The sequence below is a fragment of the Phalacrocorax aristotelis genome, chromosome 1, assembly GCF_949628215.1.
Source record: "Phalacrocorax aristotelis chromosome 1, bGulAri2.1, whole genome shotgun sequence".
Taxonomy (NCBI): domain Eukaryota; kingdom Metazoa; phylum Chordata; class Aves; order Suliformes; family Phalacrocoracidae; genus Phalacrocorax; species Phalacrocorax aristotelis.
Window position 1 is genome coordinate 1,100,200 of NC_134276.1, and position 27,340 is coordinate 1,127,539.

General features: G+C 56.3%; 1 protein-coding gene across 1 annotated transcript in view; it reads right to left on the minus strand.

Annotated features, from left to right (window-relative positions):
* The window catches only part of CLPB (ClpB family mitochondrial disaggregase), an 86,527-nt gene that overhangs the window by 21,676 nt on the left and 37,511 nt on the right, over positions 1-27,340 (minus strand). Inside the window, 2 exon segments of the mRNA XM_075104298.1 lie at positions 6,909-7,023; positions 10,965-11,062. Coding sequence (XP_074960399.1) covers positions 6,909-7,023; positions 10,965-11,062 — 213 coding nt within the window.

Consider the following 27,340-nt stretch of genomic DNA (forward strand, 5'->3'; position numbering starts at 1 on the left):
GCAAAGATGTTAAACAGCACCGGTCCCAGCACCGACCCCTGAGGCGCCACCGAGCTCTTGGAGCTGCTCCTGTTGCTGAGGAGAGCTGCATGCAGCCGAGCTGCTCTGAGCCCGCGCCTGCGCTTGAGGAGACCCAGGTAGGGCGGAAGCCGATAGATGTGGCGAGGATTAGGGAATACAAGTCCGAAGCCTCAAGTGAACCTGAAGTTTTCAGAAGCAAGAAAAAAATCAGTCTACTGAGGTTAACAGCGAGAGGTTTGAGGATTGACTTGACCAGAGTCATTAAGTATCTCCACAAGAAAGCACACGCCTCACTCATCTAGCAGACAAAATTAACATGCTCCAGGGGCTGGGTGAATGTCTTATTTCAAACTAGAAATAAGACAGAAGTTTTTTTTAATAATGAGGGTAATTAACCACTGCAGCGACTTTCAGAGAGGAGTGTGACTGAATCCCTAATCCCTGCGGAGTCTGCAGGGAAAGATGAGGGCTCTTCCCGAAAGGCGGCGGCAGCTCAGCCAGAAGATGAAGGCTTGCATCGCCGCGCTATGCGGAGGGACCGCTCAAACAGCCGAAAAAGCCCAGTTTAACCTTAAAATCCAGGGCCGCATCCACCCGGTGAAACAGGACTGAGCGCAGGGATCGTGAAGTTAGTGGGAACTCGAGCCCCAGCGGCACGAGGACTTGCCATTTTCGGCCTGGACGCAATCGAGATGCATTACCCAGTGCCTCGGCCAGGCTAATGAGTCCCGACTCCTGTCAAGGCTTAATTAGCTCGGGCGCAGAGCCAGGCTGCAGCTCTGGCCTGCGGCCGGCTCTGCCTCGCCCTGCCCAGGCGTCTCTGCTCGGTCCCGCGGACCAGCTCCGTCTGTGGCCGGCGATACGGCTCTGTTCTCTCGGAGGTCCGGGGCGAAGCTGGGCGGGTATCCAGTCCTGTCCTCCAGCCGCTCACGGGCCACGTCGCCCCCCCAAAAACGGCCACGGCAGGAGGAGGAAGAGGAGGAGGTGGCTGTGCCGTTGGCGCGGAGGTGCAGGGGAGGGTCTGTGCGAGCCCAGGCGTGCCGCGGCCGTCCCAGTCCCCGCACATCTCCCAGCGCATCCCACCGCGTGCCCTTCCTGGCAGCGCACGTGCTCCTTCCCCGCCCTCCACTGCGGCAAATGTGAGGTCAAACGCCCGGGGTGGATATATTTTTTAAAAATTGATGGGGAATAACATGACCGCCGACAATTTCTGCAGCTATCTCAGCTAAGATAATAAAGGTAATAATCTTTTGCTTCGGGGCACGGAGTGACCACTTGCAGGGGTCAGGACGTTCAACGGTCCGAAGGCAGCGAGGTTAAGTGCGGTCTTTTTTCACTCCCCTCTGCGGCAGGATACCAGACTTTATGGGTAAACGCTCGTCGCGCTCGTAGCAGGGATATAAACCACCTCATAAAGAACCACCGTAAAGTTAGCGCTTGTGATTCAGTGTGAGAACCCGGCTGGAAGGCGCTGATCGTCACTGAGGAGTGGGTTAGTTGGGTCAACAGAGTGATGAGGTGCGAAACCTTTTCTATAAGCAGCCTTAAACCGAGGAGGTGTTCGAGCACGCAGCCTCGCCTCGGCGCTCTCGAGGTTCGCACAACCTGACAGGTTCGGGCTGTCGCCAGAGAGGGGCCACCGCGCGCCTGGCTCTCGCAGCCGTGGCTGCGGGCGCCTCTCCGAGGTCGCACGGTTCAGCTTCAGCAAGGGAGGAACAGAGACGCCGTCCTAGGAGAGAGCAGGGCCTCCGCGCCCGCTCGGAGGAGGCAAACCTCAGCGAGCAGAGCCCGCCGGAGCGCTCCTCTCCTTGGGTTCCGTACCCACGGAGCGGCCGCTGGCCGCAGTGACCGCTCTCCGTTGATAGCCGTGCAAGAAATCCGCGCTTTGCCTCTTGGAAAGCTGTCCCCTTCCTCCCGCAACCTCGGGGGTGGCAGAAATAAATAAATAAAAGGAGGTAGGTCGCGCTGCTTTGCTGAAATTTCATTAAGACCTTCAGACCCAATGTCCAAGCAAAGAGGTTGATGATGACGCCCGGGCCTTCTTCTTCGGAGCCATTTCCAGCGTCGCTGCAGCGCTCTCACTTTATTTTGTACATCTGTAACAGCGTAACTGTAGCGCGGTGTCTCTGAGAGGCCCTTCAGCTCGCTATTGAACTGATAAATTCACTGTATTACTTTACACAAATCAATACCCTAGCAGTTATCAGGGGTTGATGTGACCGAAATTGGTTTCAGCCAATTTGTGAGTGTAATAAATGTCCATTTATCAAATCAATTCATTCAGCGGTGCTTCTCCGACCGCCCGGGCTCAGGGTACCACGGGGTGACGTCTCCAGGTCCGCACCCACCGTGGGATCGCTCTCCTCCGTCCGGGCTCTGCATCCACCGTCCGGGATCCACCGCATCCCCGGAGAAGGCGCTGGCGGGCGCCGGACCCCGTCGGTGGCGCGGGGATGGGGAAGAAGATGAAGCTCAAACTAGACCAAAGCTGTTTCCTTGCAAAGCCTTACCTGACCTGCAGGCAACAACAAGTGCTACGCACGCTCAAATACCGAACTCGTCGAGGACCCTGTCTTGTCCAAAATAAAACCGATTTCCTTCGGACCGGGGCGGGCTGATATTCCTGGTCACCCATTTTCCTTCAGCTTTGAAATGCCAACCGATTTCAACATTGTAGCTGCTCAGCGTGCTCAAAATCTGCCGCTTTACAATTAAAAAGTAGATTTCCTGCACTGCCCTTTATTCAAAATCTCTACACTAAAAAAAAACCCAACACTTTTCCTTCCTCCTCCTTTTTTCAGCTTCAGGAAGAGCCGTAACAGATTAATTCAGTCCAAAAGGTTTAGAAAATCAGCACTGGAAAGCGGTGGTTTTGAACCCCCACCTCTAAGTGAGCGCCGCCCGGCAAGCGCCGTGCCGCCGTACCGAAGGGTATTCTTCCTCTGGCGTAATATTTAAGATATGAGATCACAAACCAAAACGAAACCCCTATATATTTTCAGGAAATGCCCCCCTTTGGTTTTTAACCTCAGGCAGGAGATGCTTTCTGTCGCTCCCTTAAGAAGCACGCTCTGCTTCGCCCCGGCGCCTCTGCATACTCGAGTGAAAAGGCAAACAAGAGCTAAGCAGCCTCGGAGTGTAATCAGTTCCGAGAGTGCCCTGGCAACACAACCTTTTAGCTGCTCATCTGCGTGAACCGGGTGCGGCATCCAGGCTGCCATCAGTCCCTGGGATCACGGGGGCGACCCGCCTGGGTATTTTTCTGACACGTTACGAGAGGGAATATTTAATTTGGATTTTGCTAAAATGGAAACAAACATCTAAACCCGCACAGGGGGGAGTGTCGTGCGGCCACGGCCGAGCTGCCTCCCACCCTCGCCGTCCCCAGTCAGAGCACGGGGAGGAATCCTGCACCCTCGGAGCTGCCCCGTTGCGACCGGTTCATCATCATCATCACCGTCCACCTCCTCACAGTCCTGCCATCGCTCGTCCTGCTTCACGTAGCAGAAAGGAGAGCAGCAGGGCTCGGATATGTCCCCTGGAAAAGGCAGAGAAGGGTTCCTTCCCTCTGCGGCAGAGACGTCAAGCTGTCGGTGCTGCAACGGCAGCGAGCTCCGTGCCAGCATCCCCGGAGCCGCAGCCCCCGCGCATCCCCGCCACCCCGGACCCCCGCCGCAAACCCCAGAGCGCACATTCCCTTTGTATTCTCGGCTGAGCCCCTCTGGAGACTGTTTGGATCATGCACCGAGTGACGGATTAAATCGGATTATTCAATTAAGGCAGCAGTTATAAATTAAACATATCAGCTAGGCTTGGTAAATCTCGAGACGTGGCGTGCGGCAAGCCTCCTGGCCAACAACCGCACGGGCGAGTGCAAGCCAGGAGGCACGTGGAGCTCGCAAAGTGGCAGCAAAACCAGCTGGGAATAACATAAATAACAAAAATCGACAGGAAGCGCTTGGAAGAAAAAGTCATGTCTCTAAATTCCCCCTTCCTGAAGGAAAACAACAAAAATGGGGCAGAAGGGAAGAGGGGGAGGAGGGGACGGAGGCTCTCCTGCTACCTTTTGGTCCGATATCCCGAGGCTGCGGGGGTATCAAGCACATTCCCTATAATTCAATAAGAGAAACCTCCATAAAGGCAGGCGCTTTAATGTGCAGAAACACCACCTGTGTCAGAAACAGGCGCTGCCCATTAATCAAAGCCTCCCAATTAGCCCGTCCTGCTGCCCCCAGGCAGAGCCACTCTCCAAACACAGAGGGTGTCTGGTGGGTTTGCGGGGGGAGAGCTGGCTCTTCCCAGGGCTGCCAGATCACCCAGGACTCGTCTTTGTTAACTAGCCCGCTATGGGGTTTGTGTTTATGACAGCACGTCGCTCGCTTTGAGAGAGCACGTTGAGTTCTGCCATGACACCGGCCCGGCCTTACCTCGCCGCCCCATTTTCAGGCACTAAACTGGGATGCGCGGGTGGTTCAAGGCATTATTAACAGGATCCAGAGGCTTTCAGGCTTTGGGTCAGCAAATCGAACCCAGCCCAGCTTGCTGGAGCCTTGATTTCCTTACGGTCTTTTAGCGTCCAGCATGAAATAAATCGCTCCTGAGTTTCAAGAGGCTGCCCCAAGCTGGACCCACCGCGGAAAACCGCCCCGCACAAACACCCGGGACCCCGCTTTCCTGCTCGCTGCAGGTGCTCTGGCGGGTGCAACGTTCCCCGGCCGGTGCCTCCAGCGAGGGACAGAGCGTGGTGCTCCCGGGCAGGGAAAGCGGGCGGCTCGGAGCTCGTGCAGCTGCAGCTCCAGGCTCTCGGCAGGGCCAGGCTGGTGCCCCCGGCTCAGGCTTTGCAGGGGTGCTGCTGCCGGAGCCGGGCTGCCATAAGCAAGGTTTGCAGCGAGAGCTGACAGCGTTTACAAGGCTAACCGATACAGTCGGGCATCATCCCCCTCTGCTCCACAGTCACCCAGCAGCCTTTCGTCTCAAAGCGCCCAACTGATCAACGTAATGAAGTTACGCTCGCAGCGACCGCCTGCGCTCATCTGAAATCTGAGGTTTCTGTTTGGACCCGCGTGCCTAAAAGACGCTCTGGATTCTTCCCCCGACTCCATCCTCTGCTCTGATGAAAACCACTACCTTTTCCTCCAAACCTCGCCGCACGCTTGTACGGTTCCCTCACAGCCACAAGAGGCCAGGCTCCTCATTTATTCCCCGTGTTTATTTAATTGTTTTTTTTTTTTTCTTTTTTTTTAAGCACTGAAAACTTAGAATTTGGAGCGCAGGAAAAACACCAGAAGAAAAAGGCACCAGCACCTTAGTTTGCGAACGAAGGCCAAGGGGCTTCAGCAGACCCGGACAAGGAAATGCTAGCCTACGAGATACTCCAGGCTCACACTACTTGCAAGGGACTCGGATCTAAGCAACCCCTTGTTTTGCCCAATCCATAGCAGGGACAACTAACGCGGCTTCCCAGACAGACAACAACAGAGGCACACGCGTAAAGGCAGCGTGCTTTCAAGCGCAGTCTCTTAAGTCTCGGCATTCCTCTCTCGGCAGCGGGTGCGGCAAGAGCAGATGGTGTCCCCTTGTACCTGTAGGGGCTCACGGATACGGCAGGGAATGTCACAGGGACACGCTGCTGCAAAAGCTCCTGTTTTGATGTTGTCTTCAGTGTTGACCTGCAACCCCTCCAGAAAGGTGCGACGGGAAGGGCTCAGGCGGCAGATAACCCTACCATCCCTCCCGTCCTCCCGCAAAGCCCGGGTGTCTTATGACAAACGCCCACCAAACACCCTCTGAGAGCTCACGATCGCAGCCCCCCGCTGGCCACAGCGGGGCCGGGCCCTGAACTCCTGCTGAAATCAGTCTGTTACGAGGCAAGAAGAGCCTTGTGCCATAACTGCAGCTGCTTCGGCTGAGCAACTGGTTCCTCAGCAGCAAACGCTTTGGTTGACGCAAGAACTAAAGGGCACCAGGCAAAACTACCAGGAAGCAGATTTAAAGGAATAAAAGGGTCTGTTTCTTCACTAGCTATGCAACTCCCCGCCACAGGATGCTGCAGAGGCCGGACGTTTATGGGAGATCCAAGAGAAACTTGGACAAATTCATGGAAGAAAAGTCTCTCGAGGGCTGCTGTAAAGAGGTACTTCTGGTTCAGAGTATTCCTGGCTTGCAAAGCGATGGACATTGGGAGAGCAGGGCGGGGGAATCCCACTCTGTGTCTTGCTAAAGCTCCCTAACGCTCTGGTACACGAGTCCTGGCCTTTGATCTGACGTAGCACACCTGGCCAGGCGGCTGAAGAACATGCTTGTGTTTTATGCTCCAAATTGTATTTGGATCCCCAAATCTGTACGGGATACAGATACAGAAAAATTCCCCAAAGCAGCCTGCGTGAGAGGGGCTTATATACAAAAAGCCATATAAAACTGTCCGTGAATTATTGATGAGTGATATACTTAAGACAAAGAGGCTTGTAAAAATGTAGCTCAATGTTCGAGTGTCGTCACGTTCAGCCGCGGCGTGTAGCTGAGAGCTGTCTGCGTGCTCAAAGGGTCGCAGTGGGCACCTCAGGGGCCAGCTCTGACCTTCCAGCTACTACGCTTAGTCTGGGGAGGAATCGGCCTGAGTGAAAGGGCCTGCAGGCACCTCACTGGGGAGAAAGCATCTGCTGCTCCTCTCTGCTGCTGCGCCTGGAACAGCCCCTCTTGTGATGATGAGGAGCAAGAGTTCTCTCTCACAGCCAGCAAATATCGGCTGGGCCTCACCGTGAGTCCCCCGCCAGCCTCGGCGACCCGCTCGGAGGCAGCCTCAGATCGGGGCATGGGGGAACGGCTCGCTTTGCCCGTGGAGCAGATGATGTGGGAGGGCAGAGCGGGCGGCGCGCGAGGGGTCCTACCTGCGCCCACCGTCGCTATCGCGCTCTCCTGACCGATGATGTGCTCTTTCAGGCGTTGCTCCAGCGGAAACCTCCGGCGTTCCTCCACCTCCCTCCTGCGCTGCTCCTCCTGGAACTGCGGGAAGGAAGAAAACGTCGGGATCAGAGGCTTTTCAGAGCAACAACAGGGGCATTGGGTACGTACATCGAGTTTTCCCCCCCTCCAGGACCGCAGAGCCCTGCATGGGTATCTGTCTGACGCCTGGACAGACAGAGCACCGCTCCCCGGCGCTGGGAAGCAGCCAGGGCAGGTGCAGCTCCGTAGGAGTCTGGAAGCACCAGCCCAAGCCATGGCAAGAGGGAATTTCTGGATCTGCCAGGGATAGGGGCTGGGGGGAACGGAGAGAAGCGGGCGAGCTGCTGCGCCATGGGCAGCACTCGGGAACCGGCTCTGCAGCCGGTGGGAAGGCCAGACCTGGCACTGCTGCTGTACCGGCGACACAGAGGGAACACTGACCCTGCCCAAACTTCCTAATGAGCTCTTAACCCGTTACGAGCTTGCTGATTTTGAAAAACAAGGCCTTGACTGTCCTACTTATATTCGCCTTCCCACCCTGCACACACACCCTGCTGAAAGACTCCGGCAGCATCCCGCAGGGATGGGAGAGCATCGCCGTGCCCTGCGGTGTTCGCTGCGGAAGTCGGGCACCGTTGCTTTGCTGACAAACCCACAGCAGCACGACGGACGGCACTGGCAAAAGCTCTTTCCTCAGGACTTTTGCTTTCTTCCACCTCCAGCTCACAAGGAAGCAGGGCCTTGGAGAGCCGGCGACTTAGGTACTGCTCCCAGCCGGACCGTTTCTGGAGCTGAAGGCTGAGGCAGCGCACGGCGCAGTTTACGGAGACACGACACAAGCACGTCTCCGCGATGCTCGGGGATGGGATACAGGCAGAATCCCAAAGCAGGAGCAGGTTTTACAGCGCAGTGAATTCTAGAGGAAAGAGGACAAATCCAGCCCTTGCTCGTCTTTAGAAACTGCTGCAAATTCTGCTGAGCACCTTTCCCCAGCCCAAGCAGGGGTTGGCCAGTGAAACCGCTGCCGTCCCACAGAGCCAGACTCAGCTACAGACAGAACATAAAGAGCCCAAAGGGTTTGCAGAGTGAGTAACTTAACACACGTAACTGCCCCTGGCATTGAGCCCACCTTCCCGAAGGGGAAACACCTCTAACAAAACCAGAAAGCGGTCACAGAAGCTGTGGCAGGATCCCGCTGCCGGAGCTGGAGCGGATAAAACCCCCCCGGCCAGGTTGGCAGTGTTTCCCGGGCTAGTGCTGACTCTGACAGAGGTTTAAAAAAAGAAAAATAAATAGCAAAAAGTCCAATTTTGGCTGGTGCCATCCGTCTCGCGCGTAATGGAGAGATGCCATCAGCCCTGATGCCTCACACGGAGCAATAACTTCCCTGCGGATCCCAGCGGAGCAGCGCTGCGGGACGGACACCGGCGTGTCTGCGGTGATCTCCCCCCAGGCTGCGGGACGCCACGAGCTCAGAGCACTGCTCTTGTCATAAATCTGTGTCTTTCTATATCTCTTGGCAAGTGTTTTCTTCCTCCCTCCTTTTCTGCCTTTCTCAAGGGGCGGAGAAGGTGAGCTGCGCTGTCGCGGCACCGAACGATTTCGCCTGGGTTTACGAGAGGTGGGGAGCTGTGCACGAAGAGCAGGCGGGGACGCCCCTCTTCCCCAACGCCCTCTCCCCCCGCCTTGGAAAACCAACATCGGAAAAGTCCCTGGGTAGGAAGAAAGTCCCTTTCGAGGGTAAAAGGCTGCACCAGTTATGGTGCTTTTTCCAGGCTGTCCCACCACGGTTCTCTGCTCGGGGTCTGCTCTGGGGGGACCTGCCCTCCCACGGGCCGTCTCCCGGCGCAGCCGCGGTGCCGCCGGACCCGCTGCGCGCTCGTCCCGGCTGCAGTGCTCCTTTGGCAGGCACTGATGGAGCGAGGAGGCCGCTGCAGGGATCCGACCGGGCCCAGTGCACCCCGGCAAAGAGGAGCTGAACGGCAGAGACAGACCTGTGAGAGCTGAGATCAGTCCTGGGGCTGCTCCCCTTCTGGTTAGATAGAAGGCACTAGTTTCACGGGCCGCTCCCGTCCTTTCAGCCCTAGGTACGTGACAGCTTAGTTAAATTTCGCTGGCCTGCATCACGATGGGGACTAGCTCGAGAGCCCTGAACGCCAGGCGAGTGTGGGTTAGCACGCGGAAAGCACACGCAGAATTCTCTTTTTAAAAAAAAAAAAAAAACAATAAAGGGAATCAAAATAAATTAAAAATACATATGAAAACTCCTTGTTATTCTGTCACAAGGATATGTAAATAAAATCTATGGGATGTGCCCATCCAGTAATAGTGCTGCCAATTCATTCTCTAGCGGTGATTAAAATGGGCAATAAATTCTCAAAGACTCTCGGTGGAACGCAGATACTGGGGTGGATGCAACCCCGGGAGCACCACATCCCCCCCGGCTGAATATTCATCACGAGCTGGCTTGACTGTCTTATGTTTTATATACAAGTACAATCACTTGCATCGGGAACATCCCTATAGATATATTTCCTTCCTCTTCTCCATCTATTAGTTAAGCATAAAAACCAGCGCAGCTTCTCGAACTGTTAGGGGCAGGTTTCCTTGCCAGCGCTGGACTCCAGAGACCATTTACCCGGCAGAAAATCTCCCCCCCCCCACCTCCTTCAAGTGTTTTATTCTCAACTTTTCATCCTTAAAGCTGGCCCGGAGAGCCGTCCAAGCGCCCAAGCTGTGCTCCTGGCTAACACGAGAAGCTGGCAGCTCCGCAGAGCAGCGCCGCGGGCAGGGTTTCCTTTGCTGCGATGGAGCGCGGGGAGCCCCAGCGGAAGGATCACCGTCCCCCCGCTCTAGCACTGGCTTCAGCATTCGGGAATGTGGTTTTCAACTCGAGCGATGACTTTGCTAGGCGAGCGCAGACAGGGCAGCCCTTTCGCTGCCTGGCAGGTTTAAGTCATGGTAATATCTAAGTGCAGTAACCGACACAGTTTTCACTGCCTTCCTCTTCCACTTGTGGGCAAGTTCTTAACGTCAGGTCCCCAGCATGCAAATTCAAATTCCAAACCCGCGGACCGACCTCGGAGGTGCCCCAGCTCAGAGGACAAGTCCGCAACCGTGAGCAAACCCGGCGTCCTCGTGCCTCGGTTTCTGCTTTTGCGATCTGGCGGCGCCGGTACCCCCCTCCAGCGGGCAGCGGGGGCAGCCTCCTGCCCTGGCTTATGCGAGATCCTTGGGGAGATGATGCTCAGGAGGCATCGCTCATCGCTGCTGCGACGGCTTCTCCTACCGGCTGATAATTGGTTGCTCCTACTTGACTGAGGCCTCATGCCCAGGCATTTTAAACCCTTGACCTGAGGCTGCAGATCCCTTGCTGTCTAATAACCTGCTCCCCTGTAAATCTGCTTACTCCTGGGGTTTTTATTGGAGCCATGACGGCAAACATGGCTCTTTCCCCTCTTTAAAATACCCTGCCACAGCGACTCATGAACGGGACAGCGTGTGCTCCAGCCCGCTCACGGAGACAGAGGGGCTGGAGGGACGAGACGGGCGTTTCACAGCCAGAGAGCCGAAATGGGCGTCTTCTCCCTCAGAGTGGTGCTCGTGAATGCATGGATCCCAGGCCCACAGCTGGACGCTGCATCCTCAGGCCTGGCTCTTTTACCAGGAATTTTAGAAAATGCAGTAAAACCAACCCCCTGATTTGACCGTATTCTGGCCAAGGGGTTACAGAACAGATCTCTGGCCTGCGCAGGCCGCTGCCGAGGAAGAAATGTTCAAATGGAAGCGGAGGGCGCTCGGCCGCGGGCGCAGCTACAATACCTCAGGAGTGGTGGTTTTTCCCCTTCCGTGTCGTGCCATTAATTCATACAGACCTCTTCCGAAAAAGCGCGGAGGTGCAGGCGCCCCAAGGGGCTCCTCCGCCCCTCGCACCGGGTCCTGTTTAAAACCGTTCTTGCAGCGGGAAAGGAACCAGAAAGCCACCTGAATCTCAGGCTCACCTTCGTCTCCGACGCTTTCAGAAGGCTCATGACCTCCCCTTCGCGGGCGTAATCCAGGGGCGTGTGTCCCATTTCGTTCTTCTGCAGGGGGTTGGCACCTGATGGCAGGAAGGAATTAATAAGATCAGGGGATGCGAGTTCAGTCTCGGGGCAGAATGAGCAGGAAGCACATCTTGCGTCTCCCGTCCTAGCGCGTGTCCCCTCCTAACCTTTGCTCCAAAGGGTATCTGGATCAGAAAGGGACAATGTACAACCAGCGGTTACAGGCACGGGTGTCCAGGGAACAAGAAAAGGAATTGTCACTGCTAACAATTGGCTTGGCAGGGAAGAGCTGCTGTGGGGGATGAGAGCACATGGTCACCAGGAGAAAATACAGCTTCACAAAAGCACCCGCTCCCCGTCCCGTGGGAGCCACATGGGACCATTACGGCTTCAATTGGACACGCTACCCTTCCTCCCTGTTCCTCCACGCTGGAGCTGGCGATGGCTGTAGCCTGCTAAACAGCTGCCACCCTACGCCACAGGAGCGGCTTCTGGGGGAAAACCACGCTCTTCCTTAGAATTCAATTTTTAAAAAAAGTCAACAAACCCCAAAGCCTGAACTGGAGGGAGTCAGACGGGCACCCTCACAGAAACAAACTCGCGTGGAGAGAGCTCTCCAACCCCTGTGCCCTTCCCAGACGTGGAAGAACACGCATAGCCCAACTGGTCCCAGTTGCCGTGATGGGAAGTATATAAAAGTGACCCTGGACAGTCCGAAATCAGGAGAGGGGGGTCCTGGGGAACAGCCAGAGAGGCAAGCAAGGTCTCACAGGATTGATCTCTCGGCATCTCAGGAGGTATCTCTAAGGCAGAGGGACTCGGCACTGACGTCGGTGCACTCTGTGACTCCACGACAGCCTGCTGCCGCCCACCAGACACCAAAGGTTACAGGAACGAACGTTCAAACTGGCCTCAAACCCCTCAAGCTGGCGCTTGGGCTGACCATCCCGCCCCGTTTCAAAGCAGCAGCATTTATCGAGCCGTGAGAAGCAGCCCGGCGAGGGGAGAGCCCCTTCCCCTGCTCAGTAGGTCTGGCCCGTTCGCCTGTGATCCGGAGGGGACGAGCTGCTGGGAAGGGCAGGCTGACGGTGCCCATGCACGGCTGTGAGCAACGGGAGCCCGGGCACCGCCGCAGCAGCCCCGCTCTGCAAAGAGGCTCGGCACACCTCCTCCATCCCGCTGGAAAGGCGGGAGCCAGGCGGGTACCTTGGCACAAGGCGGACCAGGCTGCAGCGCCTGCTTCTGCAACGCAGGGGAGCGCAGAGCACCAGGAGCGCTCAATAAAAGCGAGCAGCAATCATAATATATGAAGGAAGCGAGAGGACCCTCTGCGAGCGGGAGGCAGAGAGATTAGCCATTTCTAAGCATTGGCATCAGGGATCTATATTTGCTTACAGAATGAAAAATGTGCTCCATAAACATTCGACACAGAGTAATTTCTATCGCAAGCCTTGTCATTGCAAATAAAGAATATGATCGAGACAGGTGAGATTATATACTGCCGAGGCCGGCCACTCAATATCTTTTAAGGAGACGGTGCTCCCAGGGCCCCCCCCCCCCGCCCCCACCGCCGAAACCCACCCCAGGTTTGTGCTGCTCCGGGCAGCGAGGAGGGGGGCAAGTTTTGTGGCTTCTCCAAATGATGACATCCTCGAGGCTAGGCCTGCTCTCATTTCAGATGAAGGTTGAGGGTTTGTTTGGCTTTTCCCTTCCCCTGGATCTATCAATAATGGCTATCCAATATTGGCCTAATCCCCCTGTTAATGGCTTTGACGACTTGACTAATTGCTGCAATAATTGATAGAACCCGACTCCTACAACTGGTCGATTCCAACCTCGAGTACCGGCAGCAATAAAATATTACGCCGCAATAAATAACCGTGTCACTTTGCTTGCTAATAGAAGGTAAAAGTGGCGACCGGTTCGTCAGCGCCCCGGCCTGACCCCCTTCCCCATCCCCACCTCCTCCCCTGCCCTCTCCCACCCCGGCAGCTGGCTCGAGCGGCGGCGGAGGGGACGCCAACCTTTGGAGACTTAATAGAAGGCAATTTGTCACCTCCCACTAGCTGTCTGTAGCTGGAGATCGACACCTGGGCAACACCTCGGGCTGTGCGAGTCCGTCGCCTCCTCCCGCACCTCCCCGCTCATATTAGGAGGCCCCGGCTTATAATATTTGATAAATAGCACGCTGGTTCACTCCCAGCGTCCGCGCGGCGTCGCGTCGCTGGAGCAGCTGCATAAGGTCACTCATTGGGGAAATATGTTTCTGTCAGCGGTATCGAAAAAAGTTTAGTAGAGTGACAGGCCTCAATTTTTCAAATTTTATTAACTCCATCCTCTTAACAATTTGTCTTGAATTCCTTCAGATTCTGGGTAACTGTCAATAGCGCTCGCCACGCGGCGGGTGCTGGTGCCCGGGTCCTCCGCTGGCGTCAGGGAGGAGGTGGGGATGGCAGGGAGGTGTGAGGGATGCCGGGCGCTCGCAGGTGATGCCGGGGGCTCGGGGGGCTCGCGCAGGGCTCAGAGGAGCACCCCAGCGATGCTCCATGGCCAGCCCTGCGGCCTCTGCAGCTCGGCAGCCCCGGGACCCTGCGGCGACTCGGTCCTCGCCCTCCGCCCTCCGCCGCAGGCTGACCTGGAAGGTGTGGCTCAGGGCGCGTTAGCCAGATGGGTCCCTGCTGAAGCAAGTCTCATACCTCGGACAGACAGCACGGGGCTCACAGCGGCACCAGCTGGCCCATAGGGATGCCGGGAGAGCTACATTTCTCCAAAGACTGGGCACAGAGAGGCTTGGGAAAGCCCTGGGCAGAAAGACAAGGAAAGGAGGAAGCGTGAGGACCCTGTTTCACGGCGCAACCAGATGCTGCGAAAGCTCCTGCCGCTCTTGGGCACCCTCAGGGGTAACCTCCAGTGGCGGGTTTGGCTCCGAGCCTCTCCTCTGCAGACCACTCAACAGGAGCTGTTTCGGGGGACGGAGGACACAGCTGCTACGAGCAGCGCGAGATGGTCTGTGGCCCGGTGCCGCTGCGAAGGCCCTGCCTGCAAAAGAGCCGGACAGCAGCGCTGACCTGTTCGGTCGACAAGATGCCAAAGTGTTCGACATCCCGTTGTCTTCCTTTGTTTTGCGTCCTGCAGGTGCGGTGAAGGCGGCAACCGAGCGCTTGGGCGAGTCGCTGGTGCAGAAGACAGCGCAGCTTCGGTCAGAAAAGCCAAGGAAAGCTGTTCTCCCCGGTGTAAAGCCATCTCCGGGCTCCCAGAAGCAGAGCTGCTAACTTCTTGCATCAGGTTGCCGACCAGGGACTGCTCTCGCAAACATCTCTTTACAGGGGTTGCTTATTCACCACGACGTCGTTTCAGCAAGGGTTCCTCGAGGTCCCTCCTCTCACTCAGGTCCTCATCAGACCCTTCCCAGTGAGGACGGTGCCCGGCCCAGCCCTACACTGACAGGTCAGCACGGAGCGAGCCCTCCCGGGGCCAAGGCTGCTCCCTGACCACGACCCAAATCCAGGCTCAGCCCCAGCTCTGAGCCTCTCCCAAGCGGAGAGGGCTCAGCCCACCCTCGGCACAGCAAGAAGGACGGACAGTACCCGGATCACGGACCTCCAGGGCACTTCATGGCACCGTGCAGGCTTCATCGCCCTGCCCGGCACCCGGCAGCCCCCCAAGCCTTTTCCGCAGGCTCAGCGAGGAGCCCTTCTGCCAAATCCACCGCCTTGGACCCCTCGCGGCCCCGCTCGCCCATCCTGTGCTCCAGCACGCTGGAGGGGGCTCTGGGAGCCCCCCTCCCCCTGCGGCAGACTCTGCAGCACCCAACCCACAGCTTCCCCTAAAGGGGAAAAAAAACCAACCCTAATTTCTCTGGCAAAGGAGACTAAATCCCGGAAAGAAGAGCCCGGAAATCCCCCAGGCCCACAGCGGGTACGCTGCTGAGGATGGGCACAGAAGCGGCCGGCATCCTCAACCGGGGAGGCTCTGGGCGGCAGGCGAGCACTGGGACGAAGTGCACGGCTCCGGCGGGCTACATGCAGTTTGCCCCTGCCGTTACACCCCTCCGTGGCCCGGTTCAGACACCAGCGCGGTCTGGGACTCACCAGGAGGAAGCAGCCCGTACTACCTGCTGGGGATTACAATGTCATCAGCCATCAGCTTTGACAAGGAATGACATTATTATTGCTCCACATGGCTAGTTAAAGTAATATAAAAAGACTCCTGTCCTCCTGAGCCTTCAGTGATTGAATTAGCATGATCACCCCTTTTTCCAGTAACATAAACCTGTTTTTAAATCAATAAGGCACATATTTCGCAAGCAGCTTTTAACATACGCCATTAATATGAAAGCAGCCACCCCAGCCTGTGATCCTGCCACGCTTTTCCCGCCTGGCGGTTCACTACATACAAGAGACACGTTACAGGGCACCGCTCCGCTCGCTGGGCAGTGACCCTGAGCCCTCGCTGAGGACCTGCCCCTGCTACTCCTCGAACGAACCTTCCCAAGGGCTTGAATTTCACTGCGCACATCCGCTCCCCTGGGAACGTCCTCAGATCTCATCAGGGGAAGACCTGGAGGAAAATTTTCAGCGGTACCAGGTGGAAGTAGAAGCGGCGGGCGCACTTGAGGGCAGTACTCCAGATGACTTAGCATCCCGCCCCACCCCTCTTACCCGCTGGTGTTTGCTAATTACCCTGGCTGTGAGGGTCTGTCAGGCCAAATCAAAGATATTTGGTCCCTCCACTGACTGAAAGCATCAGTCGCCATGGGAGTAAATGCTCAGCAGGCTTAACTGCGATCGATGTAGGGCTTGAAGATCCGGCGGCGAAGGACGTGGAGTCGCGAGAGCCTACGTGGAAAGGAGAGACCCCCTAAAGCAGAACATGCAGAGCTCCGGAGATGAAGGTCAGACGCTGAAGGGCAGGTAAGAAACAGCAAGGAGAGGTCCTCGCGGAGGCGCAGCTTAACCAGGGCTCACAACGCTCATGGAGCAGGCTGGGAACAAATCCCTGAGTGCTTCTGGCAGGCGGCAGCAGCAGCGTCCACAGCTCGGACGTGCGAGCTGCAACGGAGGCGGCAGAGACCGGTAGGAAGATAACGGCGGGGTGCCCCAACGCCAGCGGATAAACTCTATTGCAGTGAAGGAATACGTCCCGCTGGCGGGGCAGTGGTGGTAGGTATTAAAGACTGGAACCAGAAAGAAGATAAGTGGGTTGTAGCAGCCAGAATTTGTAGAGAATGAAACGTGCTGACCGAGTAGGGAAAACAGAGCGCTAGGCTCCCGCCTCTGAGAGACGGAGGGACGCGACGCGCTAAGGAAAACCGCAGAGACCGCAAGGGCAAAACCGTGATACTAAAAAATGGATAAAGTGGTCAGAACCATAGCCTAAGAGGCGCTTCCTGAAGCAGCTGCTCAGAAAGCTCGCAGGACAAGAAGCGAGCCTTAATTCAGGCTCGGGCAGAGCAAAAGACTTTCTCCAGATCCTCAGCTCCCAAGGGCCGCGCTGCAGCGGGACACGCACTGGCGCTTACCTTCACTGCAAGCAGACCCTGACAAAGAACCCATTGCCAAGGAGCTCTGCGCTGAAAGAGGAGCACAGGAGCCTTGCTAGAAACAAAGCAGCAGCCCACCAGCAGAAAACTGTCAGAAATATGGATGTTAAAGGCTAAAGAAACCCGTGCTATTTCTTGGAAAGTCTTTATCACGAGAAAAGTTAGGGCCTTAAGGAACAAACTACCCCCCACCCTTCGAAGCCTGGAAGCTGCGCCCAGATGAGGAAAAGACAAGGGTGCATTTGCTCTGGCAAGTTAAATGGAAAAAACACAGGTCAAAAAGGATTCAGAAGAAGCCTTTCCTTCAGGAATAGAAACTGGAACCTCTTTTTAGCCACGTCGGAAGCTGGAAGCCAGCCTGAGGAGGTGAGTTTCCACAGGTGACCAAGGTGAAGCAGGAGGGCTCGAGATGATGTGAGGAACGGCTTGTCCAACCTGCTCGATGCAGGTGCACCTCTGACATCCAGGAACCTCGGAGTTCCTCACCTAAGAAGCAAACTCTTACAAGAAAAAGCCTCCTCATGGATAAATAATGACTTAAACACTGAAAACAAAGGATTTCAAGGAGAGCAGGTCAGGGCCTGCAGGGGATGAAAGCTCTCCAAGGGCATCCAAGGGATTTCTGCTGATGCCAGAGCGGTCAGACCGCCTGCAAGTGACTGGAGCGAGGGCTAATACCGCCACGACAAAGATGACTACCAATACTAATTTATTCAAAGCCATTCGAGTGATGGCGGTGAGCTGGGGAGCAAAACTCAGATAACAAATGTAAAGCAACGCACGCTTGGCAAAATCGATCTGAATTAGAGGCAAGCAGAGAGAGGCGCTGAGCCACCCCTCTCCGGCACACGGGGCGCGAGGCGCTGGAGCTGCCGCGAACGCTTCTATGAAAGCATTAGCTTGCTGCTGAATCCACGTGGGGATTTGTTTGGGAAGAAGAAAGCGCCGGGCGTTTGTCCTGCTCCGAGTTTTCCCTCTGGAGCGGTGGGGGGACGCGGTCGGACGCAGCGTGCTCCCTGCCGGGCGCGGTCCCGCATCGCTGCGCGAGCTGCTCCAGGCAGACGGATGCGACGGAGGGTGGAAGAAAGAGAGGAGGACCTGGAACAGCGAGCCGCTGGCGGGGCTCAAAAGCACCCCAGACCTCCTGAAGCTCAGCCCAGTGCTTATTTATTCAGACAGGTCGTGTCCTGAAGGCGTTTTGGTGCCCTCAGCCCCACAAAACGCAGGATTACACGCGTCAGGGGGTGACTTGCAGAACGGGAACCAGCCCTTCACAGTTACTTCATCTCTTTCACGCTGTTCAGCGCTGGGACAAGGGCTGCTGCCCCCCTTTATGGGCAGACTCTTGCCCATAGATTTTTCACCCCCGTATAAAATTACGAAATACAACAAAATGACCAAATTTGCCTTCAGTGACCCCAGTGAAACTCTGGAAAATAAAGAGCTCTGCAGAGATATGCCCCATGCACAGGTACAATCCCAGCCAGAACCTCCCCTCCAGAAGAATAACGGTAGAGGACTGTACTTCCCTTTGAACGCATAAAACAGCCGATAGATCTGGCAAACGGGAAGGTTGCAACAGAAGAAAGAGGGAAAAAAAATAAAGAACGTGTGTGTGTTAAATATAAATACGTTATTTTGGATCTGCCTTCTGAGCGCTCCAGTGGAGAAGCGTGCCCTCCAGCAGTGCTTCCCTGAGCAAGGGTAGTGCGGCTGGTGCACCCCCGGCACGGCACGGCACGGCAGCCTCCCTCCTGCAGCTCTGCGCGCCACGGCAGCTGGTAAGGGGATCACCGTGCTCAGTGCCGGTCTCCGGTGCCTTACCCAGCCCCGCACGTACCACTCAGACTCAGACCTGATGATGAGGATGAAGAAGGGGAGCCAGGTTTGCAAGTTGTTGCGCTCCGTGCACAAGACTCGACACACCTGAGGAAATAAAGGCTTCCATTGAGATGCTACAAATATTAGCTAAGTCTTAAACCGCTTTCAGCTTGCCCAGGTGGTTAAATTCAAACCATTTTCTAACACAACCTTCTCCGGCAACGCGTGGGAAGGATCAGAGCACAGAAAGGCTCAGGCAATTTGGACTCTGTATTTTGGGCTCAGAAAAACAGATTCCCAGACTCCCAGACTGGTGGGGCTGGAAGGGCCCTCGGGAGCCCATCCCGTCCCACCCCATGCTGGAGCAGGCACACCCAGAGCAGGGGCACAGGGCCGCGTCCAGGCGGGGGGTGAATGTCTCCAGGGAAGGGACCCCACAGCCTCTCTGGGCAGCCTGTGCCCCTGCTCTGGCACCCGCACAGCAAAGGGGTTTCTCCTCATGTTCAGCTGGAACTTCCCGTGTTCCAGCTTGTGCCCGTGGCCCCTTGGCCTGGCGTTGGGCACCACTGAAAAGAGCCTGGCCCCATCCTCCTGACACCCACCCTTCAGGTATTGATAAGCACTGATGAGACCCCCCTCAGGCTTCTCTTCTCCAGGCTGAACAAGCCCAGGTCTCTCAGCCTTTCCTCACCAGGGAGATGCTCCAGCCCCTGATCCCCTTGGCAGCTCTGCGCTGGCCTTGCTCCAGCAGTTCCCTGCCCTTCTTGACCTGGGGGGCCCAGAACTGGCCGCAGCCCTGCAGGTGTGGCCTCACTGGGGCAGAGCAGAGGGGGAGGAGAACCTCCCTCGCCCTGCTGGCCACACACCTTTCCATGCACCCCAGGACACCGCTGGCCCCCTTGGCCCCAAGGGCCCGGTGCTGGCTCAGGGTCACCTCGCTGCCCCCCAGCACCCCCAGGGCCTCTCAGCAGAGCCGCTCTCCAGCAGGTCCCCCCCAGCCTGTGCTGGTGCGGGGGGTTGTTCCCCCCCAGGGGCAGGACCCTGCGCTGGCTCTTGCTGAATTCCCCGAGGTTCCCCTGGGCCCAGCTCTCCAGCCTGGCCAGATCAACGTTTATCCTTTGCCATGCCTTATAAAAGAGGTTGACCTACCTGCTCCTTTCAGCCTCGTGTTATGGTAACGCTAGTGCAAGTTGGTTTATGCGTACTTAACACCTGGGTGTGAAAACAATTTACCTTATTCTTGTTTGTACGGGAAGGGAAACCAAAGAATCCTCATCCCTCTCTGACCACACGTGTGTACAGAGCTATTAAATTCATGACAAACATTATGTCGCTGTAGAGTTTTGTACCCAGAAACACTTAGAGAGGGATCTATTTGCTCCCCTGCCCTATGGGGAAACTATTCTTAAGCACTCCGACATGGACATAAATGTGCTTGCACTTACACGCTTATTGCTCCCGCCACGGTGGGATGTTGGACGCTCCGATGCCGCGATATGATTGGTTTCTAAATCCCAGTCTCACAGGATTTTAATTACTGGTCTGGCGCGGCTGGGAGTGGAACTTGCTGCCGTCGGATGGAGGGGGTCGATACGCCGGCCCAGAACATATTGAGCCATGGTGCCTGCAGACTCTATTGCACTATTTAATCATCTTTTGCAAAATTTACAGTGCAACAGAAGGAATCAATACTGAATTTATCACATTCCCTTGTAAATATGAGCGTGGAGAGGGAGAGAGGATTTCAGGCACTCCTGCACAACAGCTGGCCTGGGATGGATAAGCCACGGCAAGAGCCAGACCTGGAGCAAACCTCCAGGACAGAGCGCCCGGGGGAGCTACCACGTGTGTGACTCCCCGAAAACACTGACCCTGACACCCCGCGGCCGCTGAGGCAGGGCTCGGTGTCCCGCGAGGTGCTCGCAGGAGCTCGGGGGAGGGCTCGGCCGCGCTCCCTCCGGCACCGGCGCCTGGGTAACATGGGATCTGCAGCACGCATGGCTCTGCGGGAGCAGGGATGCTCCCCGGCACGGGCACCCGCCGCTTAGATGCATGCCTGCAGGCTCCCGCACAGCAAAGGTGGAGATGATATTTCACGCTGGCCTGGTTTTGCTCAGGAGGACTGAGTTTCAGCCTTGCTCTTCACAAGGCAAACGGGTTCCTAACTAGCCAACGTGAGGCAAAGAAACCCAGTGAAGACAGAGCAGCCCACGGTTTTCATTTCCCCAAACTGAGCTGCAACAACACCTGCTTTCGAGACACACAGGCAGAGGCGGAGCCAGCAGAGAACAATGATGAGAGAGGAAGAACTGCCAAGGTAGCTTTAGAATAAATAAAATAATTTTCGAAGGGAACCAGCTCATGTGGGAACTTTTCAAGTGCACCATCTACCATCTTGGGCCCCCAGGCAGCACTTCTCAACCTGATCAATCTCCAGGGCTCGATGGAGAACCAAGCAAAGCAAAGCCGTTCAGTAAGATTAAGCTCAGTGTACAGCTGCACATGAACTGTAGCTGCACATTTCTGGGGATCCACCCTCCTGCTCAGAGACCGACAGCCCAGCAGACCTCTGCCAGCTTGACTGCCTCTGTTTCTCATGTAGTTTCCCCAGTTTTGCTCTTGCTTCCGCTGGTGACTCCACTGAGCACAGCGAAACAGGGACATCGCCTTCTCTGGATGTGTCCAGGCCCAGGGCATCTCCTCTTGGGGCAGAGGGGCTGGGAAGTGCCCGGCGGAGAAGGCCCTGGGGGTGCTGGCTGACAGCCGGCTGGGCATGAGCCAGCAGTGCCCGGGTGGCCAAGGAGGCCACCAGCCCCCGGGCTTGTGTCAGCCCTGGTGTGGCCAGCAGGAGCCGGGCAGGGATGGGGCCCCTGTGCTCGGCCCTGGGGAGGCCCCACCTCGAATGCTGGGCTCAGGTTTGGGCCCCTCGGGACAAGAAGGCCCTTGAGGGGCTGGAGCGTGTCCAGAGAAGGGCAGCGGGGCTGGGGCAGGGTCTGGAGCACAAGTGTGCTGGGGGGCGGCTGAGGGGGCTGGGGGGGTTTAGCCTGGAGAAGAGGGGGCTGAGGGGAGCCCTTCTCGCTCTCTGCAGCTGCCTGAGAGGGGCTGGAGTGAGGGGGGGGCTGGTCTCTGCTCCCAAGTCACCAGTGACAGGGCGAGAGGGAACGGCCTCAAGCTGCGTCAGGGGAGGTTTAGGTTGGATGTGAGGGAAAATGCCTTCCCTGCCAGAGCGGTCAGGCCCTGGCACAGGCTGCCCAGAGAGGTGGGGGAGTCACCGTCCCTGGGGGGGTTCAACCACCGTGTAGCCGTGGGACTTGGGGCCATGGTTTAGGAGGCCTGGGGGTGTTGGGTTGGGGGTTGGACTTGGTAATCCCAGAGGTCTTTTCCAACCTTAATGCTTCTGTGATCTCTTTGCCACCACACACTGGCCACTGGGGACCTGGGAGGCCACCGCATCCGGCGATGTCCTTCCCCCTCCGTCTCCAGGAGCAGAGCCCTTCCCATCCGGGATGCAGCTGAAAACGCTCACAGATATGCTACACCAAATTCAAACACAAGAAAGCCAGCAATAATTACAACCTGCTTTTTCCTGAACCACAAGCACTTTCCCTTTCTGATGTCAAAAGACCACCCCCTGTAACGCTGGCGCTCTAATTCATCTACCTGTCCTTCATCCTATCCACAAGACAAGATTATACTGTACCGAGTAGGGGCGCGCGGGGCGTAACCCACAAGTGCATTGCGCTAAATTTTCTGGCAAACCAGGTTCAGAAGCCTGGGTTACTGCAGCCTCGGCTAAAACATTTTCATAAGTATATGTTCTTGCCTTCCTTCTCCCCCTGTCTCTCCTGTAATTAGAGATGTGTGCGCTGAGCTGCCTCGATCGCTCACGTTTCACACGAGCACGAGAGCAAGGCGCTTCCCGCGCAGGAACAGCCGGCTCGGCCTCGCCTCGGCCTGCCCGCCGGCTCTGGGAGGGGGTAGCTGGAAGCACAGGGGATTTCTGAAGATGGGAATTAGAAAGCAAGGTGGTCATGGATCAGGAGAGCGCTGGGGAGAATGAGACACATCATGAGGCTGCCCAGGTCTGGCAGGAGGAGATGTGTCTGCCCCTGCGACGGGACAGAGAGGGGAGGTCCCGACAAGGCAAGGGGTCACTCTCTGAAGGAGGGAATTGCTCTGCTTTTAAGCGAAGGTACGAGAGGTGAGGCACCACCCGCCTCCGTGCATCAGCAAAGCGTGCGCCCGCACACGCCGGCAGCTGGCGGTTCAGCCAAGCCCTCGCTACGTGGAGACACACACGAACGCAGCTTGGAAAAGCAATTCAACACCCAAGAAAAACGACAGCTGAGCTGTTGAGCGCCAGGGAAACCTTGCTTCTACACTCCTTTCTGCACCCAAGTTTCTCAGGTGTGTATGGGAGGAAGCAGTCACGATATTCTGATTTTGCATTTCATAAGCTCTAGCCCAAGAAGAAGACGCTTCTCTGCAGCGTTTTCTTCCACGCTTTGTTCAGTGTAACTGTAATTTATGACACAGGTAGCAGAGCCACGACGACTCTTCCCAGCACAAGGCTGCGAAGGGCAGTGCCCCGCGCCGGGAGCTGGGATATCTCCCTGCCGGGCAAATCCCTCAGCAGCGATGATGCCCCTAGACTGGGAGCTCACGGGGTTTCCCCAGGCTGACCTCCCTTTACACTCAGCTTTGCTGAGCCTCATCCAGGGCACAGGACAGGACTTGGGGCCCCCCCTGCCCCTGGGGCTGCCCAACTGTAGGGATGTGGGCTCCGGTGGGAACGGCTGGAGCAAGGCTGACCCTTGGTGGAGGAGGATCAGCGTGGGGAACACTTAAACAAGCATCCACGGGTGCTGAGGGACCTGAGCAATGTCATTGTGAGGCCACTCTTGATGACGGTTAAAAGGTCATGCTGATGGCAAGAGGGCCCTGGGGACGGGAAGAAAGCAAATGTCACGGCTGTCTTCAAGAAGGACAAGAAGGAGGATCTGGAGAACTGTAGACCAGTCAGCCTCACCTCGATTCCTGGGAAGGTGATGGAGCAACTCATCCTGGAAACCCTTTCCTAATATATGAAGGTGAAGGCGGTGACTGGGAGCAGTCAGCATGGATTGATGAAGGGGAAAGTGGTGGATGTTGTTTATCTTGAACTCAGGAAGGCCTCCAACACGGTCTCCCGGAACATTGTCACAGAGAAGCAGACAAAATGCAGGCTAGATAAGTGGAGAGCGAAGTGGGATTGAAAAGCGGCTCAAGAGCCGGGCTCAAAGAGTCATGACAAGCAGCAGAAAGCACAGCGGAGGTCTGTAGGGTACCGCAGGGGGCTGATACTGTCCTGAAGCTAACAGCTTCCTTAATGGCCCTGATGATGGGGCAGCGTGCACCCTCAGCCAGTTCGCAGCAGACACAAAACTGGGAGGAGTGGCTGATATGCCAGAAGGTCGTGCTGCCATCCAGAAGGGCTCTGACAGGCTGGAGAAATGGGTTAATAAAAACCTCATCAAGTTCAACAAGGGCAAGGTCCTGCCCTGGGGAGGAACAAGCCCAGCACCAGCATGGGCTGGGGCCACCCGGCTGGAAAGCAGCTTGGCAGAGAAGGTCCTGCTGGGCACCAAGCTGGCCACGGGCAGTGGTGGCCAAGGGTGTCCTGGGCTGCGTCGGGGGGACCGTGGCCAGCAGGGCGAGGGAGGGGATCCTTCCCCTCCGCTCAGCACTGGGGAGACACAGCAGTGCCCAGTTCTGCACTCCCCAGGTCAGGAAAGACATGGATATACCGGAGTGAGGCCAGCAAAGGGCCAAGATGACGATGAATGGATTGGCACCTCTTGTACAAGGAGAGACTGAGAGAGCTGGGACTGTTAGCCTGGAGAAGAGAAAGCTCAGGGGGATCCCATCAATGCGTGTGAATACCTGACGGGAGACGAGGAAGAAGATGGTGCCAGGCTCTTTCTTGTGGTGCCCAGTGACAGGACAGGAGTCAACAGGCTATTGAGCGCTGGAAGAGGCTGCCCGGTGAGGTTGTGGAGTCTCCATCATTGGCGATCTTCAAACCCCAACCCAAGGTCCTGGCAACCTGCTCCAGGAGACCCTGCTTGGAGCCGGGGGCTGGACTAGAGGGTCTCCAGAGGTCCCTGCCAACCTCAGTGACTTCCTGGCTCTGGGATCCTACAATGCCCAGCACCCTGATGGGGAAACTCAACTCTCCCCTCAGCTTCCTCTTTGTCCCTGTGACTATTCCAGAGTATCTCTGGACCTAGATGCTTTAGTCGGGGTGAAGATACCATTCTTCAAAGAGCGTGAAGCATGAGGCAGCAGCTGGATACAGTTAGAGGAAGGCATGCCAGCAATGACACACTGTCGAGCGACAGACGAGGCATCAGCAAACCCCTCGCAATGCCTCCTGCGGGCAACCGAGCACGGGGGAGAGCGCTAGGGCAGAGAGAACAGCAGAATCAGGCTTAGGAGGGTGCCAGAAGGCGGCTGAGCTCTATGGGAAGGCGACCCGATTGCCTGCAGAAAGGTGAACTTCTAAATACTGGCTATTTCACGTAGCCGATTTAAATACTGACAGAATAAAAGCTCCCTCTAAAACTAAGAGACTTCCATCATCAATGAGCTGGAGACCCTGCCTTCCTTCCTCCAAGCCAAACACAAAGCCCCCTGAATCGATCGTGCCTGCAGTAGCAACTGGTGCACTCTGTGGGTGCGAGCTCCCACCCGCTCCCTCCCATGAACACCGATATTTATGGTGTCAGCTCAGGTCAGGAGACTGTGAAATGTCACCAACAACTGTCCGAAAGGACAACAGAGCAGCGACTTCGTCTCGCGGTCTGCTGGGCACACACATGCTGGCCACAGGGCGATAAGGTCCTGCAGGGGTCAAGCGAGTCACTGAATGGGCCACAAAAGGCCAGGGGTGTGGGGTGAGGGGCAAGCTCACGGGGGCTTCCCTTAAAAAAAAACCCCAGTGCCGCACAACGGGGTAGTTGTTTTAGCAGAGAGGGGCCTTGGCAGTTAATGGCTTTGGCCCCGGGGGCAGGGCACGGAGCGAAGGAAGTGTTAGGGAGAGTAAATGGACAGTTAGTAAAAAGGCAGGTGTAGGGAAGTGTAAGGGAGGGAGCGAGGGGAGCCTGTTCCATGTCAGCAAACAGGAGACATCCTACGCGCGGATGTCAATGGCAGACGGCACGGGGAAATTACCCTCACAAAGGGCCCGGGGCAGGCGCACTTTGAAAGGTGTTCGATCCCCACTTCTGAGACCTTCAGCCATGTATTCATCGCAGATTATACTAACAAGGATGCAGGGAGCGAAGCTTTGTTATCGCGCAGAACCGGGAGGAGGGGAACAGCCCCGGTCAATGCGATGAAAACCTCGCGTCAGGCACCCGTCGTGAAATCGCGCTCCAGCGTGCAAACCTCCCTGAAAGGAAAGGGAAGGGTCTGGGGTAACACAACCAGCGCAGGATAATTCACCTGACGGAGCGGGGAGACGCATTCGGTTTAGTGAGCAAATGGTCATGAATTTTCATCATAGCTGTGACTGCAAAGGGTAAGCGGATGTTGTGGATGGGCCGGCAAATACAGATTAATCTGCAGAACGTTGCAAACTCAGCCTTGGGATCCCACAAGGACTCTAGCGTGATCCTTCACGTCACGCACCGAGCGGAGATTCATGTTGGCGGGCTGCTAGTCCCAGCTCTAAGCACTGGGACACGCTCCTATCTTTGCAGGACGATGATTTTCACGTGGAAGTGCGTTCTTAGCGTGGACTCTCTTGAATCTGTATCCAGAAGGATTTCCGTGGGGCTGCATTAAGACCAGAACGGTGACGAGTGACCGTCACATCGTAGTGCTCCGGGTGACTAAACTCAGAGTTTTCACTCTGGTTTGGTACAGAGTCCCTTCAGCTGGACTCAGACAAACCCAGCCCCACAGATTGTTTTATGCCTTTTTTCTGAGATCCGAGCGAGTTCTTCTGAGCCGAGACGCTTTGCCACAAACAAAGAACTCTCTCTGAGCATCGGGCAGCAGAAGTGGCCATTCACAAAGACGGCTGTGGCTCCGGTACGGACACAGAAACAGCTTTTGAACAGAAAGAACAGTCCTTTCTATTAAGAGAGGCCTCTATTGTAACAGCACTCAGATAGCTGAGCTGGGGACAGATGTAGAAATGAGCTGGACTTGCTACTCGCAGTTCTTTATTCAGTACGGTGAAATTCTTTAGTGCCAACTTCACTTATTTGTGCCCGTATTTTACCTCTACTCAGGAAAACCAAGCAGCTGCCTCGGCACTTTCAGTCAGCCGATAACGCGCACGCCTTGCAAGGAGACTTTCAAAGGCCGAAACACGAAGCAGGTATCTTTGCAAAAAGCCCACCCCGCCCACGACTGCGGGATCTCCGGGGTCCCGTCGGAGCGGTCCCTTCCGACCACCGGCGCCCTCGGACGAGGAACCGCTGAACGCGCGCCGTTGGACTGGGCAGCAGACGTGCGGCGAGCCAGAGGCGCTGAGGAAGCGCCAGGTTCGGCGTCCGTGCAGCGCCTACGTACGCTGCGAACGCCGGCTAGGTCTGCCACATCAGACAGACGTCCTGGAACGCCAGGGCAATATTTTTGTGCTTCCAGTCCCCACATGCACATATTCCCACAGCCCACGGAGCAGCTGTCTGCTTTTTCAGCTCCCTCCTCTGCAAGCACCCCCGAGGAACCTCGGCTAAATCCATCTGCAATTGGTTTTCTTTCAGTGACTCCTTTTTTTTCGGGGGGGTGTGTGTGTGTGTGTGTGTGTGTGTGTGTGCGCGCTTAATTTATGGCCGAGAGATAGGGTTCTGGTACCTGGCAGGCTCCCAGAGAAATCCTGACCCAGAGTTAACTGTGGAACTCAGTGGTATTGAATCTCAACCTTTCGCTCTTATTTTTCTATTTGTGAAAGATAACAAGCACATGGTGTAGACGAGTA